This window comes from Paramormyrops kingsleyae, chromosome 1 (genome assembly GCF_048594095.1).
Source record: "Paramormyrops kingsleyae isolate MSU_618 chromosome 1, PKINGS_0.4, whole genome shotgun sequence".
NCBI lineage: Eukaryota > Metazoa > Chordata > Actinopteri > Osteoglossiformes > Mormyridae > Paramormyrops > Paramormyrops kingsleyae.
This window is the reverse complement of record NC_132797.1, coordinates 17417990-17439138: the sequence shown is the minus strand read 5'-3', so window position 1 is coordinate 17439138 and position 21149 is coordinate 17417990. Positions and strand designations below refer to the sequence as shown.

The following is a 21149-nucleotide window of genomic DNA, read 5'->3' as shown; positions in this document are numbered from 1 at the left end:
GTCCCTGTGCTGTTCCGTAACTGAAAACAAAATCAACATTACTGTGTTCTATATACTTCAGATTCCCTCTGGCACCTGAACTAGGTTCCATAACGGCGCTTACTGCTTGTGAATTGTACACTTCCTTTTTCATATGTTTAAAGATTCTTCACAGATGGATCCCAAGAGCCATAAGCTAAATCGTACACATAATCTCAGGCATTATGGATGTTTGTTTGGACTATTGTACCAATAACCAGTAACTGGGAAATGTAACAGTAAGAGACAGTCTACACCATGGCTCCCAGGTCTGATTTATCCAGGAAGCATGGTGGACACGTTCCTGTGACTGGCAGCCCATTGGCCTCCTGAGCATGCTACACGGGGCTGACAACCCTTCAGACTGGCCAGGCTGTTAGTAGAGTGTCAGGTCAAGTCTGACAGGCCTCAATCAAAAAGTGGCGTTTACAAATTACAGGAGGCATTCTTACCAGGTGGTGTTCATTTCCAGGGGCAAGTAACTCAATAACACCCCTACAGACCACGGGATGCCAGCCATGGGAGATATCCCAGTTTTTTTTCTTCTCAAAGTGTGGCTCAGCAGGCTAGGCTCCTGTCCCTGGGATCGGAAGGTTGCCAGTTCAAAGCCTGTGTTCTTCGGGTTAGTTTTCACTGTAGGGCTCTTGAGCAGAGTCTTGATCCCCCAGTTGAAGAGCAGATTTCCAAAACGCACTCAGTACACAGGACACATTTTCAGGAGAATTTATGTGTGGATATTTAATGAAAACGGATTGAGTTTTGATTCCCAGTACTGTAATATATGATGAAGAAGCCTGACTTTAGGTCATTGGTGGTCTCATCTCAAAAACAACAACAAATGCACTGAGTATTGGAAATTTGCTCTTGAAATGCTTCAGGGACTGTTTGACCCTGTTTTTTGGAAGTGCACGAAGCTTTGTACAAAAGTATCTGCTAAATAAATCAGTGTAATATAAGTTCACTGATGTACACTAAATGATTACAGACAGATCCATGTGGCCTGTTCTTAAGCACATTCCTTCCGTTTTCAGTACATTAGGATCAGCAGTACAGAAATTCTAACGCCAGTCCCCTCCTACGTCCCCCGTAGCTATACGCTGCCGATCGGAAAGGGTCACGAGCCACAAACAGCTTGACGCGTCTCCTTCAGATACAAACAAACATCCCATTTGGTCCCACGTTCGTTATGCTGGACGTCGCTGCCCAGGGTGTACGGGCAGGGCGCCATAGAAGCAGAGCTACCCACGCGGACCTGCGAGCAACGGCCTCGTGCGTGGAGCACGCTGCCCTCATCTGCCCGACAATAAAAATAACCACGGCAAAACATGAGCGGTGTGGATGGTGCCGGATTAAGTACATATGGTAAATGGCGAGACATAAAACGATTAATAATTCATTTTAGGACCCTGTGAATAATTAATGAAAAGGAAAACAATGCAATGGGAGCTCCAAGCACAGTGTAACACTAACAGCTAACATCCTACTGCATACTCACAGCTGACACTATGCCAGAACAGTGCCCTATGCTAACAGCTAACAACCTACTGCATACTCATAGCTGACACATACCAGTACAGTGCCCCATGCTAACGGCTAACAATCCTTCTGCATATGCACAGCTGACACACCCAGTACACTGCCCTGTGCTAACAGCTAACATCCTACTGCATACTCATAGCTGACACACCCAGTACAGTGCCCTGTGCTAACAGCTAACATCCTACTGCATACTCACAGCTGACACACACTAGTACAGTGCCTTCATGCTAACAGCTAACATGCATATTTTCTGTTTTTTGGTGTGAAATGCTCAGCTAGCGGCTGACATCCTAATGCACACACGCGGCTGACATCCTAATGCACACACACAGCTGACACACAGCGAGCAGAGAGGAGATTTTCTGCAGGGAGACAAATTGCTGTTTCCCGAAGCTGATAAAGGCCTTGCTGATCCAGAATATCGGATTATTCACATGAACATTTATAGAGCTGCACTGAGTAGATTAATAAACCCATTGTGCTGAAGTGCAATGAAAAGTTTTTGCATTTGGCACAAGTTATATTCCTCTAGCTTACAATTACTATTATCATTTCATAAATGCCATGGTTGTATTAAGGCTTGTGTCTATGGTGTATATTGTTATTATTTTTACTCAGTGTCATTATCCTGAAACTATGGACATGCCTTTTGCTGGAAATATATGTGTATATAAACTTAAAATTAAATAAGTTTTAGTTTTTAAGGGATCCATAACTAAATATTATATTAATACATGTTAACATATCACAGAATGATCATTATATTTGTGAATATGTGTATGTAATTGCAAATTAAATGGCAAATGACTGACATCCTATGTGAAAAAACATCAAATCTGGTGATGACATAGTGGTCTCGCATCACCAGGGTCGGTGGTTCGAATCCCTGGCCCCTGGCTCTCTATGAGTGGAGGTTCTCCCCACTGTGCCTTGGGCAGTCCACTTTCTACCCACCATCCAAAAAGCGTGTGGTTAGCCTGTCTGGTAATACTATAGCACTGCCCGTAGTGTGTGACTGTATGCCCTGAGATGAGACTGGTGTCCCCTACAGGGTGTCCCCACGTGTAAACACGGCTCGTTAATTAATTTTTACTCATGAGCTCATTGGGCTTCTACGTTGCACAATGGTTTTCCTTTTCAGAATCTCCTCATGCGTTAAAATTGCCCTTATAGACAGATCACCTTAACCAGGTCCAACGCAATGCCATATTTGTTAGGTGAGGACCGGATCAATTCTTTTGGCATTTCATTTTTAAAGAGCTGCCTGGTAGTGTTGCAGTTCAAGATTTAGGTCTGAAAAAAGTCAGCAGTCGGCGGTAATGACACCCACTCGTATTTTAATAGAGCTTCCCATCATCCTGAACTTCCTTTCCATTTGCATGAAAAAGAAACAACCCACGTATTTAAAAAAATAAATATACATGATCAAAAATAGATCCGGAACCTTCTGCGATGCTTAAAAAAGGTGTGATGACTGATCTCACTCTGGGGCCATTCTTCTGTGAGTACCTTCTGGCTAAAGCAACCAGCCCACTGTCATTAAATGGTTGTTTTTGAACTTCTAAATGCACTTGGCTGTACCCGTGAGCATGTCCTATCTTTGACGGGGATATTTCACCCTTGAGGGGACAAGGGGGCGGGGGGCAGTTGAAGATCGTGACTCAGGGGTCCGATGTGATCTGGGGTTGGGGGGGTAGTAGGCATCATGTGTTAAGGGCGAGTGCCGGGCAACGAGTGAAGCCCGGGCCAGGCGGCTCGACCCATCGCCGGGTGGATCTTAGGCCGGCTCTCCTACCAATCAGCTTGATTGGAAATTTAAACCCAACGATTTTTAGCCAGAGTTTTCCATGGACATTAATGGAAGCTCCACTCTACTGTGGGATTTTTACGGTGCCCTAAATATTTACTACTCTGTTTCTCTCATTCCTATTCTTATCCTGACAACTGATAACTTTTAAGGTGCTAGGGGCTGAGGCCGAGAGGCATATAATGAAGACATGGAAATCCATGGATAGTTATTCTTAGACATGAGTACTCACTTTTAAGCATGCCTTATTACTGTCTCACACCTACAGTCTGTCTCTGTTCTATGGTGTATTGTATTTATATTGAATTGTGTATTATACTGTTTTCTTTGTGTATATGTAGAGTGTCAAATGCTGTACAGCTGTTTTATGTACAGTTTGCATTTGTTTGATTTATTTACTGCTCTGTTGATAAGAACTGACCCAAGGCTTTCACTCACTAGTTCACTCACTCTAGTGATGTGACAAAAAAGTGATCTGATTTGATTTGACTGTAGAGTATCACTATGCAATATGCAGTACTGCATTTACAAATCTATGGGTAACATTAGGATGATGTTACAGACAGGCTGACATTACACAGTATACTCTATATTGTATGTATAGGAAGGCTTTTGGCACAGATATTCATATCTCTTAATAATTCAATTTACTACCACCAAATAAACTCAAAATATGATTTGGTTCAGCTAGTTCAGGACCAAGGACTGCACCTAGGGGGATACCATTAGAGGATACCTCGATCATTCAACATTATATATTTTTTTCCATATCATAATCAATAGATCAATGATTAAATGTATAAATGCCATTTCTGTTGCTATTGGAAACAGGGTAGGTACCCCAACCATGGGTAGTAAATGAAGCTGCTAAAATTATTTACAAGCAACCTTTTGCGTATCTGATTAACGTGACTCTCGAACGGCGTCCTGTCCATTATCACTGTTGACATTCCCCCGCTCCCAAAGCAGCCTGATGTAATTAAGCAATCACCCCCCTTACAGGCCGACCCATCAAGGATAAGCAGGGACTTAATCTGTCTTTTACAATATTTATTCGCAGTCCAGAAAGTGAGATAGAATCAATTTCCGCATCAGTTCTGGATTCGTAGATAAAGATAGAGCTTTGGGTTAGGGACATAAACCCTCAAGGCCACACGCTGAGGAGAGCAGAGAGGAAGACAGACCCAGAGTCACGGGGATGGTCGTGCTGTAAGGGTGGTGGGTGACATGGCGTTTTGGGCCAATGCGAACAGTGCCACTGACCGAAAGGAGCCAGAACACACTCTGCAATCCACAATTCCTAGCAGTCTGATATCGAGTGAGGACATCATGTGATCACGACTGGGGCTCTAAATCAAAGGCACTCCCCTGTTCCAGGCGTCAGAGAATTGGCCTAGCCATAAATTACAGGAGCCAAGGTGGATCGAAGCAGATCTAAGAACGAGAGATCAGGAAGTCTTATTTACAAGGGATGTGATGTCTGCTTATGCACCACTTTCCTGTTAATTACATAAAATTCGCCATCAATCACGCACAACCGCAATCTATAGTGCCCCCTAGCTGTTACTGCTATAACGGGTTCTGAGAACCATAGAGGGCGACGTAAATCGCCATATCTCATATATATCAACCAGTCATATCAACACAAATCAGCACAAATGTATTTGTATAGAGCAATATAACCATAATATAGTAGAAAATAATTTACTGTTAATAACACTTCAGAAACACTACCATCCACTTCCAGTTGCAGGTGCTGAGTCTTGCCCTGTTTTCAGAGCTTGATGAAAGACTTTGGAGTCACTGGGCCTATGAATTTATCACAAAGTAGCACCTCTGATGATGAATTTAATCTTGGGGAAAAAGCGCCGAGGAGCCGGTAGGTCCTTCCTCGGGCCCGGATGATAAACGCACTAACATGAGCGCAAACAGACTCTCCGGCTACGGGCTGCTCTCTGTCAGGGGCGTTTGATCCAGCGGTGACCTTGCTTAATGTTACCGGCAAGGTCGCTCGTGCAATATTAACGAGCTTGGCAAAGCCCTCGGCGATATCAAGTGCTGCCTGGAGCTGTCAATCATGCAGATTGCCCCCTTGGCCCCACCCACGCCAGGAAGCACAGATTATAAAGCATTCAAAGTGTGATACCATCATGTTACACTAAGTACTGTGGTGTGCTGGGATTATTTTATTTACATTTGTGTTTCTTGGAGGGAGGGGGGCATGGGGGGTGGCAGTGAAGGCACTCTGAGCAATAATGCAATCAGGCGACTCATCAGTAAGATGTCGCAAACCCTAATTACTGTCACCCTCCTTCCTGGTCCCGGGTGAACATTACGAGGTATCAAGGTTTAGAACAGAGTGGCATCATACCCAGCCATGTTATAACCACACACACACACACACACACACCTTTATTCATGTCTATATTTATAGGAAAATCTGTCCGCTTTTTTTTTTTGTAAAGTGCTTATCCAATGCAGTGACACCCTGGGGCCGGAGCCAGTCCCAGGGGACGACCTGACTGGGACACGTACGCTTGCGGGGGACACTGTGGCCGCGTCTATCCACCTCAAGCGTAGGGGCCGCAAGAGGAACGTGGGGGTGGAAACCAGAGTGAATGTGCACAGTATGTGTGTGTGTGTGTGTGTGTGTGTGTGTGTGTGTGTGGGGGGGGGTGGGGGTTGGGGTTCGTGCTCAAACCACGCAAGGCTGGGAAGGGATTTGACGCTCCTGAAGGTGTGAGGCTACAGCACTACAGCACTACACAGTGAGTCACAGTGCTGCCCCTGCAGTATAAACACAGGTGCTCATGTTGTTTAACACTAATACTCATAAGTGATGAGTAATTACACACAATGTACAGTCCACAGTATTACATACCCATGCTATATACAGCACGGATAGCATATATGAATATGATACACAGTATATACTTTTAATATGAAGCTTTCACTCTGATAGGACATAGGCAACCTCACATTACCCCATCAATTCCTGCACATCTACAAAAGTATTTACTGGTGGCTGAACATCTGTGTGCCGGTCAGAGATGGCTGTTTTTGGGGCCCCACATCACTCCTAGTTCAATGACTCTTTGTGGCCGATAGGGGGCCCCCTAACCTTCAGGGCCCCATACAAATGCACAGTTTGAGTGATAGCAAACAGCCCCGCTGCTGGTGGTAAAACGACTTGAGGTGCTATAGTTTAGCTTAAACTGCCACTGGATGACATGGTGTTTTCCTCTCAGAGCACGATAAACGCACGAGAGGGAGAGCTCAGGTCATTGATGGAGCTGAATAGCGACATGGCACCCTGCGTCACAGCCAAAAGCCCACATGAACATAACGTGGCCCTCAGAGCACCCATGCATGATTACTCTGTATGGGAGGGGCAGGTAGGCCATCAGTTTAGGGGAGATGATCCATATTCATAGGCAGTCACTCACTGCCCTCTTCCCATATGCTAAAGCAGTGATGTGTGCTGTGGCTGCTGGGCACATCAGCACGGCTCTGAGGGACAGACGGCAGTGAGAAAGAGAGCAGTGAGACATCTGGGGTATCTTAGGACCACTGGATGCGGTTTCTTATAAAGGTTCCTGATACTCCATGGAAGTGCCTTCTACAAAGTCTGGCGTATTGTGCTGTTGTAGCGTTGGGTTGACCGACGCCCCCTGCTGGCCGCCCTACTCATGCACCCTTTTGCCTGGGGTAAGAGCACTTTCTGACTTTGTTTTAAATGTTTCCCATATTGCCTGTAATGCGACTCTGAGGCACTGGGCCAACAGTCTGGCTGCATGCCGGGCTGCGTGGTCGCAGTCGCTGCAGGGGGGCGGGCCACTCATGGCAAACAGACCGTCTGTAAGTGAGTGAGGGTTTAAAGCAAGGACACAAACAAAACAGCTTAATGACACCAAATATAAGCCTAAGAGACTGCTGGCTCTGCAACCTCTGGATAGTGTATTATACAACCACCGGCTCTACATCCACTGGATGGCGAGTTCTACAGCCAAAGGTTCTATAACTGCTATGTTCTGCAACCACTGGAGAGTGTATTTTATGACTATAGGTTTTATAACTACTGGACAGTGTGTACTGTAACCACTACTTCTGTAACCACTAGCTCTGCAAACACTGGACAGTGTGTTCTGTAACCACTGGTTCTGCAACCAGTGAATGGTGTATTCTACAGCCAAAGCTTCCACAACCACTGGGCAGTATGTTCTATTAGAACTGGTTCTATAATAACAGGAATAGATGTTCTACAGCCATTGATTCTGCAACCAGTGGACAGTGTATCTATGAACACTGGTTCTGCAACCACAGAACAGTGTGTTGTATAACCAGTGGTTCTGTAACTACTGGGCAGTATGTTCTAGGACTATTGGTTCCATAATCATTGGATGGTGTGCTTTTTGACCATTGGTACAGTAACCACTGGACGGTGTGTTCCATGACCATCGGTTCTGTAACCACTGGACGGTGTGCTATTTGACCTTTGGTTCTGTATCCACTGGACGGTGTGTTCTATGACCATTGGTTCTGTAACCACTGGAAGGTGTCCTCTATGACCATTGGTTCTGTAATCACAGGAAGGTGTGTTTTGTGACCACTGGTCTCCTGCTTCGTCTTCAGGATGTATCTTCAGTATCTGTAACCCCATGAATAAAAATAAGACATGCTTATTGTCTAGTCCTTCTTGTTCATTCTGCAGCCCCCTTTGATGTCACAGAACTGCCTAAGCTTCTCTAAGTATTTTAGATATGGTTTTAAAAATCATTCAATCCAAAATAAAAAGTGCTTCACACCGTAACAGGACTTTCTTCCCATTATTTTGTGATCACCATGTTTATTGTCATTTGTTGCATAAATGCTTAGCTATAAAAATATTCTACTTGGCTTGATTTTCATTACGGCTTTCCGGTGTTTGATTGACAAAAAGCAAACGAGGAATAAATGAGCTAATGTTTCTGTGGTGTCCTTCAAGAAGCCTGCCTTCTGAAACACACCCCGACTTCAGAGGTAATGCGTGTGAGCCGGGCTGCTGCTCGGCACATGCGTTGCTGTGGCAGTCAGCCCCCGATTAATCTCGGATCTGCTGCGTTTCAGCACCCCACCCCCCCCACTTCCTGGTGTCTTATAGGCCTTCCAGGTCCACGACTCATCGAAACTCAGCTCTGCGCAGTTAGAGGAACCAGCAGAGCTGCCGGTGTTACCGGGACTACTTGTTATTATTATTGGGTGGGTGAAAACTTCCATGTTACCAGGGGCCCCAGGGCACTCTATTGATCCGGAGCTAAAAAAAGCCAAACCCCCCCCCCACCCCACCCTACCTCATCCGATGGGCCGCTTTTGTGTTTATGCCTTTTGTCCTTTTTCTGCCACCTCCCACGCAGAAGCACACTCCCCCCTCTTAACGGGGAGCTTTTGGATGCGATCAGACACCCTGAGGCGATGCTGGGCCAGGCCAGCGGGACCCATCCAGAGGTCTGGCCGGCCTCTCTATTCCGGAAAAGCTGACTGGCCGTCCCACCCCATCGCCGGTGGTGGACGTTTCCACGGCCCTCAGGTTTCCAATTTGTCACGCCGGACTCCTGCTACATCGGCGTGATATCGGCCGTAAGCGTGACATCTTCTCTTGCGCATGGATCATCGGGACAGCAACATCAGGGCCCACCTTTCACCCCCTTGCGGTGTAACACATCATGCTTGCTGCCAGTCTAGGGACCCCCGGCGATGATATGGTAATCAGGTGATCAGGACCCGAGGAGTCCGATTCGCCCCAGATGTTCCTGATGGCAGAACGTTTCGGTCCCCTTTTTATGACCCCATCTGGGTCTGGCCCCCTTCCTATTCCCAGTCTTGGAGAGTCTGAGCTAGGCCGTTGGTCTGCGCTGCATCTCCCCTGCTCAGTCGAGTGAAAATGTTTCAGAAGCGCCCATCACCCGCTGTTCCTTTATAGCCGAGCTAGGCGTAGTGTTTAGCGACATTAGCAAAGTGTGCCAGTACTTTGTCTCAAGTATTCAGCAATCAGAGGAGTTAGCAGCTCATAGTTAGCGGTTCGTAGTTAGCGGTTCGTAGTTAGCGGCTCGTAGTTAGTGGTTCGTAGTTAGCGGCTCGTAGTTAGCGGCTCATTGTTAGCGGTTCGCAGTTAGCGGCTCGTAGTTAGCGGCTCGTAGTTAGCGGTTCGTAGTTAGCGGCTCATTGTTAGCGGTTCGCGGTTAGCGGCTCGTAGTTAAATTCAAGCAGCATCTCTCCTAGATTAAGGCAGGCTAAAATATACCCTGTCACCATTTTAAAACAGTCACTCCCAAAATACCACCATCTGTGTCCATCATCATCGTCTCCATACAGAAATAGCATGACTTAAACACCGATGTGGAGAGGCTCACAAGAGAATAGCGTCACCCAAGCTCCCGAAAAACGGGGACACAGATGTGCTTTTCACATCTGGCTGAATGAGCTGTGGTAAGTGTTTCTCATTTAAAGGCATCGCAGATGTTCCAGTTTGAAGGGAGCTATGAGTCACCAAAACACAGCATCATTCTCTAATTGCTTCTTTGTGATTGTTCTTTATATGAGCAAAGAAAAATTGCATGTACGGAGGATCGATATGAAATTATTACAACAGTGGAAGCAGTACGGACACAGATTACAACCTAAATAAATTTCTAAAGCGATCCCTCTTGGACTCTAATAAAAAGCACTGGTCTCCAGGAAGCCACGTTACGAACGGCGACATGGCGGTGGATTAGCTATGATGAGGGACAAAGTGGCTAAGTAGTATTAGTAAATCCAGAACCAATCCTGTGCTTTCATTCGTAAGCTCATGAGTATATTAATAATGTATGTAATGGGGAAAACTGAATTATATATAGCCACTGTCAACACGGACCGTCACACTAGCTATGTGAAATTAAAGGCAAATTCATCGCAAAAAAATAAATGGGCGTGAAACATTCTGTGTCAAATCCATCCAAAGAATCGTGTGATGCTTCTGGTTTCCCTATGCTGCTATATCCTTGGATAAATAACACTGTAATATTTGTCAGATGAGGGAAGGTTTATCTTATAATCACACCGCTTAATGCTTCTGGACCAAAAAAACACAAGAGCAGATTAAATTCCACCAAGCATCACTAATTTGTTTCATAACAGGTATCTGACAAACAGACACTGAAGAAATGCCTTTGATATGAGTTTTGTTTTTTTTTACTAATAAGAATAAACGTCTGGCATTTTTGGCAGAAACGGGGATCCTTCCAAATCATTACGGCCGGTTAAATGTATATTTACAGCTCGTTCAGGCCCAATTAAGGCAGGAGCTGCTCGGCAGGGTCTTGTTCTTAGCTTAATTAGCATCTTAAAGACTGACGAGTGCCCACACAGTCTCAGCAGACGCACGACCGCTTGCGGCCTGCGGGGAGCGCCGAGGGAGAATCCCACTTACGCAGGGCGTGCCACTCATCCTGACGGATGGTCTTGGTGATGTTGTAGGAGAGGTTTCTTGGAATAGTGGCCGAGGAGTAATGGTACTTGATGAAGGAGCACCTTGTGATGGAACCTGCAGAGAGACAGAGAGGGAGAAGGAGGGAACGAGGGAGGCAGAGACAGAGATAGACAGATAGAGGTAGAGAGGGAGAAAGAGACAGACAGAGAGAAAGAAAGAGAGAGACAGAGATGGGGAAGACAGAACAAGACTGCATTAAGCCTGGTGACGTCATATAACAGCATTAACTGCCATTCTCCCATTATACTTCTAATAAAAAAACACAAAAAATGTCACCTAAAAAACTGTAACTAAAAAATACAAGGCTGCAGATTGAGTTCCAAAACAGTCGTACCCTTGAACAACATCTTTAACATAAATGTTGCACGTGCTCCATTTGCACAAGTGCATTGGAATGTGTTTTTTCAGTTATCCCATCCTGCTCGGCACTTTCTTTAAGACAAACAGACACACACGCATATAGAGGTGAGAGCAAAGCTTGGGGTCTGAGCACAGGTTCAGCCCCCCACCCAGATGTGGGTACAGGAATCAAACCGGCAACCTTACAGTCATAGTCATAGAGACCTAGCCTGCAGAGACGGACACCGCCTCTGAGCTATACAAACCCATAATACTGCTATCTGATGATTGAATTATTAAAATAAAGAAGTTAAACCATTAAGTATCTGGGCCTTTCACACACATTTCACCTCTTTCTTGCTGAACACACACTGAACTATCAGACCGAATGGAGGATGACTGCACAGCCCAGAGAAATATCTGCAGCAAATCAGTCATGTATATTCAGTAAACACTAGCAAAAGCATCCAGGAAATAAGGAATATCCATTACTGTGGCTACAAGCTTAGGGACAGGTTGACAAAATAAGCTGAGACGTAACTATACAGGGATTTAATTCCAATGATGGTTCCAAAACCAGCAATTCCCCTTCTACAGTGGGAAAGTAAAATGCCCATTGACATTCCAATAGTATAAATATTGCAACACTGTCCACAGACCAAGTGGAACTCTCTTCCAGGGCTGTACGTTCCAGGAGGGAACGCAAATTGACAACACCAGGAAGCTCTGGCAGTTAACGAGCTCTACTGCCTATATAAACCACCAGCCACTGCAGCTCTCTGTCTACTCCTGTTTGGATCACTGTCTGGGATCCTGAGCTAATCAAAGTGCAGTGTCTTGCTTAGCTTGACTTCTTGGTGTCACTTGTTTGGCCAGATGAGTAGGTTTGTCTTGTTGGTTACTCAGACCCTCTACTTGGTTAGCCTTAGGTTATGATGATGCTGTTTTGAGTCCTCCCACCACACGAGAGTCCTCTGCAGGTCGTCTTGACCAGGGAGATCCCTGCCTGCTGCCGTAGCCCAAGCCTAGTAAACTTGTCTTTCATCTAGGAAGACCTGGCAGAAGACCTGGCTCTCTTGGCAGGTGGTGATCTAGCTCAGGGAATTAGTTGATTGGCTTTTCTTAGTCTAATTCCCTTTTTTGTACTTAAAGTGCTTGGATTTTTTGTCCAGCCTTGCCTGTTCATGCCTTCTATCTAACTTGTAGTAACAGCAAACTGTGTATCCAGTTCAGGGTCAGCACTGGAATACCACTGCAGAACTCAAATCAGTATGATACAGAAGTCCTGTATGAAGTTTGGGGAATGACAACAACACTTGACAGAATCCTAGTTTTTTTTTTATCTAGGGGACTGGGGACTATGGCTGTTTTGGTCTTATTTGTACCTTTACTTGTGGAATCTTGAACTTCTATTGGATAAGGAAGGTTTTCTGGCCTTGGTGTCATTGCAGGGTCTCGTCGTTTAGTCTGTCACATCATTGCAACGCCTGAGCTCGACCAGACCCAGCCCATTATCAGCCCACGCATGAGATCAATGCCAGATCGTTGTGTATATCTATCACTGGCAGCACCTCGCCCGCTTCAGTAGGGCACTGTTACATAATCACCTTGGCAACAAATGCTGAGCTGGAGCGTGTCCAGGTCTGAGGTCAGAAGGGCAAGCCATTTGAGCCACTTCCGCCATAGTTCTTGTCGGAGGCCTAAAGTTTGGCGGGAAAACCCATGCAGAGCAGCTGGGCCAAGACCCAGCATCCTACTGGGAATCGTCGGCTGTAAAGACAGCGGGTCGCGTTTTCTGAGGTGAGCCGCTGAGCTTATGGCAGCAGGAGGCCCCGAGCGCATTACTCACCACTAGATGAGACCTGCCAGGCGGGAGGGGCGCGTGGCCTCCGTGTGCTAACGGCAGCCCCTGCTCAGGGAGCCACCTCCCGCAAGCTCGCAGATCGCAGCCCCCGACACTCGCCGGAAGGTTGACAATTCCCCTTTCTAAGGACTGGAGTTGTCCCTCTGAAGCCGCACGTCACATTGATCCCAGCCGATTGCTGGAGGTTGCAGCCGTGACTCCGATGCTTGTGAGGACTTCCAACGGTTAGGAAATTTGGATCTCCGCCTTGAAAACATAATGCTCAATTTTTTGAAGATGCCATTTTTCCTTCTCACCTCTGAATATGTTGGTGGGCAGAGAGTTAAAAGGGTGTTGGGGGCGTCTGGGGGGTAGCACATACAGTAGAACCTTGACTGCTGTCCCTTCAGCCCCTGCACTTGCAGTCCTACGATCCTGCTGTGACTGGCTTGTTAGGGTGATGCTGATGATTTGTCATGGATGGCAAACGTGGGAATATATGCCCCGGGACAGAGAATCTAGGTGGGGGGCAATAATTCATACAGGAAGGCCAACCTTATCAAATAATATGTTTAGAATTGGTGAATTACAGGGGAGAGGGAACTCCGTAGGTCAGGGGTCTCCAACTCCGGTCCTGGAGAGCTACTATCCAGTAGGTGTTCTGTCCCACTTGGCTTCTGATGAGCCACATCTGCTCCTGGTATTTCCCTGAGAACAGGTGTGGCTCATCAGAAGCCAGGTAGGATAGAAAACCTACTGGACGGTAGCTCTCCAGGACTGGAGTTGGAGGCCCCTGCCGTAGGTCAATCAGCTTTCCAGTGGTCCTATGGCCCCACCCCCATTTACACGGGACATGTGCTCAGATGGGACATGACCCTACACTGGAGCGGTGCAGAGGCTGGATGGATGTTTAAGGTGGTCCCATCTCAGAAAGCAAACTCTGTTCTCTTCCCGGGTTTAATCCACAAATAAAAAGTGGGGTTTGGAGTTTTCCTAGTAGGTCTGGCATCGGAATAACGGACGGGGCTGAGATATGAGCCCGTCATCCATTTCTGGGCATGGAGGTCCCCCCCCACCAGCGCTGCCTGAAATGCACATACGCTTTATGGGGGGGGGGGCACGATCCTGCCGGGCGGCCCAGTTCACGGGACGAGGCAGACAGCTCACCACCGATCTGGCTGTGACATTTATAGGCATCCGCTGAGGACACACAGATGCAGGCCACAAACAAAGTCCCCCCCGCCCCGAATCTGTGCCACTGAGTCTCCATGACGGAATGAGGGGGTGCAGCAGGGCCGGACTCCACTTTGGCAGACAGCACACTGTCTCCAGCCGGGGGGGGGGGGGACTTTTTTCAGCTTTTTCCGCTGGCTTTCAGGCTCCAGCTCAGCCCTGGATTCATTAACCATGACTGAGCTGCTAATTGAAATAATCCCACAATTGCAACCGCAAATCACAATCACACTATGGCAGAACTCTAGAACTTTTAGTTTAATGGGCTTTCTGATGGTCCAGGGAAGCCAGTAATAAATAAGACGGAAGAAAGCATGGTTTTAAAAGCTTATTTTGCCTCTAAAATGAATAGTACAGTTTATAATTTTTTCCAATTAATTTTAGCCCTTGAAACAATAAAAAAGCTGATTAAATTCAGTTGCAATTTACTGTTTATGTTAGTTTCATAATACAAAATAATTACTGGCACCTGTAGCTGCCACAGGCATGTTCCAAAATACACACATTTTAGCTGAAAATGTTTTGATTTTATTGTGATTTGAATGATGCGATTCACTCACTCATTAGCTCAAACAGGGACACTTAATTTTGAGGTCCGGTAGAGCGAAAATCTGCTGATACAATCTGATCCAGGACCAGGGATAAAAAGTGATGTTCTAGGACACCTAGAACCCCCAAAGACTTATTTAAGCAGCCAAGTGAACCAGCAGGAGGCAAAGCTCCAAATGGTTAGGGATCTTTACTTCTCCTGTTGTGATCCCACCCTCTCTGTAAATAGATCGTCCTCCTCCACTGTGTCACATGGTGCATTTTGCTTTGCAAAAAAAAAAAGAACAGACTTTTTTCAGATGCATGTGCAAGCTCAATGGTATGTAAAAATAAACCATCCTATCTTCCACTCTTCCCTATGTGTCAAGGACGCCCCCCCCCCATGGAAAGTATTGCTTGTTTTGCTTGACTGCCGCTTCTTCTATGGAATGAGGTCATCATCCTGTGGCCCACCGTAGCTCCAATTCTTCAATAAAGAAGGTTTTTAAGTGAGTGGCCGCCCCACTGCTGAAACACCACGTCGAGGAAAAGCGGAACAGGCGAGTGAAGGGAGGATGGGGAGACGCTTCAGGGGAGGGTCCAGTGGCAGAATGCATATTCAAGGCCAGTGGCCCTCAAACTGCTCTATTGCAGTCCAAGCAGGATGAGCAAACTTAACTATCCAAATAAAGCCTCTGATGAATTCATTATCGGCAGAGGCTGGGGGAGGGGGGGTGGCGCACTGCCCACTGCCACCAGCCTTTTAGGTCTGGACCTCAGCATCCATCCCATCACGGAAAGAATCTCCAAACATTTTAAAAATATTTCAAACCCACAGAGTCAGTCCAGGTTATATCGGGCTGTGAATTTCATGCATGTGTAACACATTCAGGCCCCAGGAAACTGCAGCTTCACACTTAAATATTTATAAATGTGTCAGACACTTTAAAGTACATTTACAACAACTATTTTCAAAGATGGTTCTATTAGTATGATTGAGATTACTTCCTAATACACCCACCTTACTTTCTGGGGCTTCATCTACAATTTAGGAAAAAGCTATTACAGCCAGTATGAGTGTGAAGGTCTCTGTGACATGACTACAGCCTGCGCTACACAGTCAGGATGTCAACCACACAACACCCAGTTTGAGACCGTCGATGCAAACGGGTCTGATGTTGTGCCTGTGCTGACGGGCTGCATGTAATACGTCATGCATATTTTAAAATGAAAAAGCCATGAGATGGAGTCACAGGTAGGGTGGACAGTCAGGTTGGTATGATTAATGCAGGCGATGCAATTTGGAGTGTTCAGCACAAGGAAGTCAATGTGTAGCATTCAGCGTTGAGTACTTGGAATGAAGCGTTCAGTGTGCGAAGATCACGACTGAGTGTTCAGCATTTGGTTTCAATGTGAAGCGCTCAGTGTGGTGTATTCAGCATTTAGTGTGGAGTGTTCAGTATGAAGTGTCCGGCATAGAGTATAAATTGTTCAGTGTAGGGTGTTCAGTATGAAGTGTCCGGCACAGAGTATAAATTGTTCAGTGTAGGGTGTTCAGTATGAAGTGTTCAGTATGAAGTGTTCTGTGTGGAGTGTTCAGTATGAAGTGTCCGGCATAGAGTATAAATTGTTCAGTGTAGGGTGTTCAGTATGAAGTGTTCAGTATGAAGTGTTCTGTGTGGAGTGTTCAGTATGAAGTGTTCTGTGTGGAGTGTTCAGTATGAAGTGTTCTGTGTGGAGTGTTCAGTATGAAGTGTTCAGTATGAAGTGCCCGGCATAGAGTATACATTGTTCAGTGTAGGGTGTTCAGTATGAAGTGTTCAGTATGAAGTGTTCTGTGTGGAGTGTTCAGTATGAAGTGTCCGGCATAGAGTATACATTGTTCAGTGTAGGGTGTTCAGTATGAAGTGTTCAGTATGAAGTGTTCTGTGTGGAGTGTTCAGTATGAAGTGTCCGGCATAGAGTATACATTGTTCAGTGTAGGGTGTTCAGTATGAAGTGTTCAGTATGAAGTGTTCAGTATGAAGTGTTCTGTGTGGAGTGTTCAGTATGAAGTGTTCTGTGTGGAGTGTTCAAGATGATGTTTACAGCATGAAGCATTCAGCATCTGCCTGTTAATCACCGCCCTCCATCTGCTGAACGTCTTCACTCGCCCCCTGCTACACCTCAGCAGGACACAGGAAGAGTCCTCTTCCCTTAACCTATAGCTGGAGGAGCAGAGCTGTGCAGATGTGCACCTGAACGGGCCATTCCAGCCCACGTTCATTTCCTAGGAGAAGCCCAACTGCTGGCCAGGCTTCAATAATACCCCAATGCCACAATTAAGCTCATTGACTAAGTGAAACACGATGATTAAATCTCTCTCAGAGTCTGCTGTTTGGGGTGTGACAGCCCATGCGCTCTGAAGTCCATGGTGGGTGGGATTGTCACTGCCAATCACTGCCCATTTGGCCCAATAGGAGCTAAAAAAAAAGCAGCCAATGGGGAGCAGGATACACAAGTCCCGCCCACAGTGGGAAACTCTCAGTGCTACCTGTACCCATTTTGCCCCTGAGCTGTCAGACAAAATGGAGGAAGTTCTGGATGTTTCGCTCCCCACTCCCTCCTATGTGTTCCCTGCTGCTGGCACATGTCCCAGTTTGTTTTTATACTGTTCCTCCAGTGGAACTGCCTGGCTGCACCATCCCACTGAGAAAAGTCAGAGCAGCGGCCATGAATCCCCTGCTTGCGGCAACCCCGCCCCTAGCCAGCCCCTCCCCCTCCCCTTCTGCAGAAGGTCCCCTGAGAGGCTGGTCTCCAGGAGGCGGGGCCACAGCCAAGCCGCCGTCGGAGCGCAGGAAGCTAAGCACTGACACTGAGTCACGCAGCGTGATCACTGCGTGCTCCACTGCCGTCTCTGAGGGCCACGGCCAGCTTCATGCACAAACGTGCCGTGGTGGATTCCCAACCCGACTCAGACCACGCCGATGCCCCCCTACCCGCTCTGGGATACTGCCTATTTATAGGCTGTGGCTTCACAGAATTACTTTTTCATGGTGCCACTTCCTTCCATATAGCTGAGCGATCGGGGCAACGGCAGAGCCAAGCAGAGACCCGCATCTGTGGAGCCGGGTGGGTCCAGAGTATCGCTGGGTAATTGTTAAATACACAGGCGCCTAATTGCAAGTTTCTGTAATGAGGACATTAAAAACCACTGATGAAGCACTGCATCACCGGGACGGTGGGGAGGGGGGGGAGGTTAAGATCTCAATCAGGCGACGAGTCACATCTCTGAATCACTGGTGTCATCCTGAGTTTATCCGCGGAATGTTTCAGGTCCCGAAGCTGCAGCAGCATTTTTTTTTACAGCTACAACTGAATGTTGATCCTGTTCGGTTTCATTTGTTATGCAGAAATGTCTCCTGAGGGTACACTGGATACAAACGTGATACGAGGGTTTGTACAGGCATCACCCATAACAAACGTTAAGGAGTAGACGTCTGTACATATTGGATTTAGCATAGATTTCTATAGGCATCATTGTAACATATATAAATAAAACATAGATTACAGTTCTAACCGCAACGCTACACTGGATAACTGTATTTAGAAGATTAGGGTTCAGTATAGGTATTAGGTAATGCTCTATGCACTATTCACACATGACTGCGATCCCACCTTGCCCTCAGACACCATCATCAAATGCAGATGACACAACTGTGATAGGGCTGATCTCTAATTAGGATTAGACTCCATATAGGGAAGCTACAGAAACTGTAAGGAAGGTGCTTAGCAAACAGCATGGCTCTCAACACCAAGAAAACCAAGGAACTAATGATAGATTTTACAAAATCCAGCTGCAAGCCACATCTCCACATAAATGGACAAGCAGATAGTGTCTACGATCTCGGTATGAACATCACCAAGGGCCTCTCATAGTCTGAGAACTCGTCCTCTCTGGTCAACAAAGCATAACAGCACCTTTATTTCCTGGGGGGTCCGAGTAGAGCCCACCTGCCACAGTAACTCCTAGTGAATTTCTATCGGTGCACCACAGACAGCATGGTACTCCAGTTGTTCTGCCACAGACCGGAAAGCCCTGCAATGCTTTGTCAAGGTAGCTGGACACTTCATTGGTCTCCGACTGGCAGACACTGCCTCTGAAGGGCCCTTAAGATCACCTCTACCCAGATTCACCCCGGATGTGGTCTATTAGACCTTCTGCCATCAGTTAAACGATGCAGGAGCAGACATGCCCACTCTGCCTGACTCAGGAACAGCTTCTGCCCCACAGCTGTTACCATGCTGATCTGCACCTGCCATCGCTAGGCCCACCCACCACTGAGGGCACTACCTCACCGCCTCAGCCCTTCAACACTGATGCTGCTGTGACCGACTGAACTTTACACTACTGCACTTTGCATCAGCTGTGCAATATTCAATCTCTCATATATGTCATATGCCACATATATTCGTTTATAGGTATTTTTGTATGTATTTACTTTATGTTTGATTTGCATTATGTACATATAGTATATAGGCCTATGCATGTAATTTTTGTCAATTACAGAGGCTGCAAGGCTGCTACTAAATTTTGTTGCACTTCTGTAATCTATTTGCATGAAGATTACATTTGATTACATTTAACACTAGCATAGCTAAACTACAACTCCAGTACTATTACATTTAACATAGCTAAACCAAGACTCCAGTTGGATTATATTTAGCATAGCTAAACCAAGACTCAATTTCTCTTACTTTTAGCATAGCCAAACCAAGATTCCAGTCATATTACACTTAGCATAGCTAATTTAATAAAACAGTTCTTTTGCATTTAGCATTGATAAGTCAGGGCCATAATTCTCTGCCACGTCTCCTGTTCAGACCATAAGGATGCTACTCTGGATCAAACTGCTCAAACCCTCAGGACAGGCAGGGGTGAAGCCAAACGACACAGGACCTTAATGACTCTGCAGCAGGAGTCTGAGGAGATCGTCACGGCAACACGGCAAGGCGGGATGCGGAGGAGCCCCAGAGGGCATCACCCACAGAGCCCGGTGGTGCCGGAGCGCCCTCGGGGCAGGCCGGTGTATCACAGTACCATCTTGACACAGTGGGCTGCTCCCCCCGGCCAAATCTCTGCCTCAGAGACCCAACCCGCCTTGAACCGCGAGGACCTCGACCTTGCTGACCTGCATTTCCACACTTGGGACACTGACTGAAAGCAAATCCATGAAGCTTCCCTCGCATGATCTGAGTTGTGACCCACTTCTGTCTTTCCGGTGAGGATCCGCCTAACAGATAGAAACTCTCAGCTCCCTCTGTCTCGCCGTTAGAGCGACTACCCCCGAATCACAAATGAGCCGGGCGTCTCCTCTCATTAACCCATCTACAGCTGCAGACAGAGCCTGGGGTGTGTGCCGTTTATTTCTTCCTTCACGCATCTTGGCATGACCACGATCTGATGGACCGAAGAAGGCTCTACTTTCAGGTGCCTGGTCAAAATTTTTTAAAAGATGCTTCATTCAAAACAGACTTTGGGAAATTCCATTGGATAGATTCCTAAATAATGCAGGAATTGCATACAAAGGTTTCCCCACCTGCCTGAAATACTAAACCCACCAGTGTTTTCTCCTCCAATACGTTAAAGGGCCCCTTTTCTGCAGCCAGCTGAGTAGCTGCAAAGCCAACAATAACGTCCCGGTCCCCTTCTCCAGTGCGACAGCCTCGAGCCTCCCAGGGAATCATCTAGAATGCATTGCATTGATGCAGAAGCTTTCTAGACACGTCATGATTGTGACTTTGGCTTCTGTGGATGGGGAGGGGAGCGTGGAGTGCCGTTGCACGGTAACGGGCATCTGGGCCGTCTGCTGTGGTGCTGAGCCAGATATGAGGGAGACGTGGCCCACTCAGACGAGACACCCCCCCACCCCCATCCCCCGGAGAGGAACCTGGATAATCTAACAGCCCAGGATCCCCCACTGAAATTCCGAAGATAAATCCGATAAACACTACGACACATCAAGGCTTCCCGTTAAGTCGCCACGCGCCGTTTGATGCTTCTGAAGGTGAGATAGGTAGACAGATAGAGGGTCTTTGTTGTTATAACTTCAGCGCTAACTCGGCCTGTAGGCTAAAAAAAAAATGTCATATCTGGTCTTGCACATAGTCTGCTCAGCTCCATATGGCCTCTCGGATTGGGCAGCCGTCGTTCCCTCGCTCTTCAAACGCCGGTGTCTCCAACCACTGCTCCCAGAGATGGCCCCTGGTGTTCCTCTGGCTCAGAAGTAGACCCGGCCTTGCCCCCCCCCGGGAGCAGCACCGCTCAGGTAGTCCTCAGAACAGCACAGGGTTGT

General features: G+C 46.8%; 1 protein-coding gene across 5 annotated transcripts in view; it reads right to left on the bottom strand.

The window, feature by feature from the left end:
• Positions 1–21149, bottom strand: part of LOC111836728 (transmembrane protein 178B) — a 76491-nt gene that overhangs the window by 25537 nt on the left and 29805 nt on the right. For all 5 annotated transcript variants that reach the window (XM_023798245.2, XM_023798246.2, XM_023798244.2 and 2 more), the window contains exon 3: positions 10812–10925. In XM_023798245.2, coding sequence (XP_023654013.1) covers positions 10812–10925 — 114 coding nt within the window. The remainder of the gene's footprint in view (positions 1–10811; positions 10926–21149) is intronic.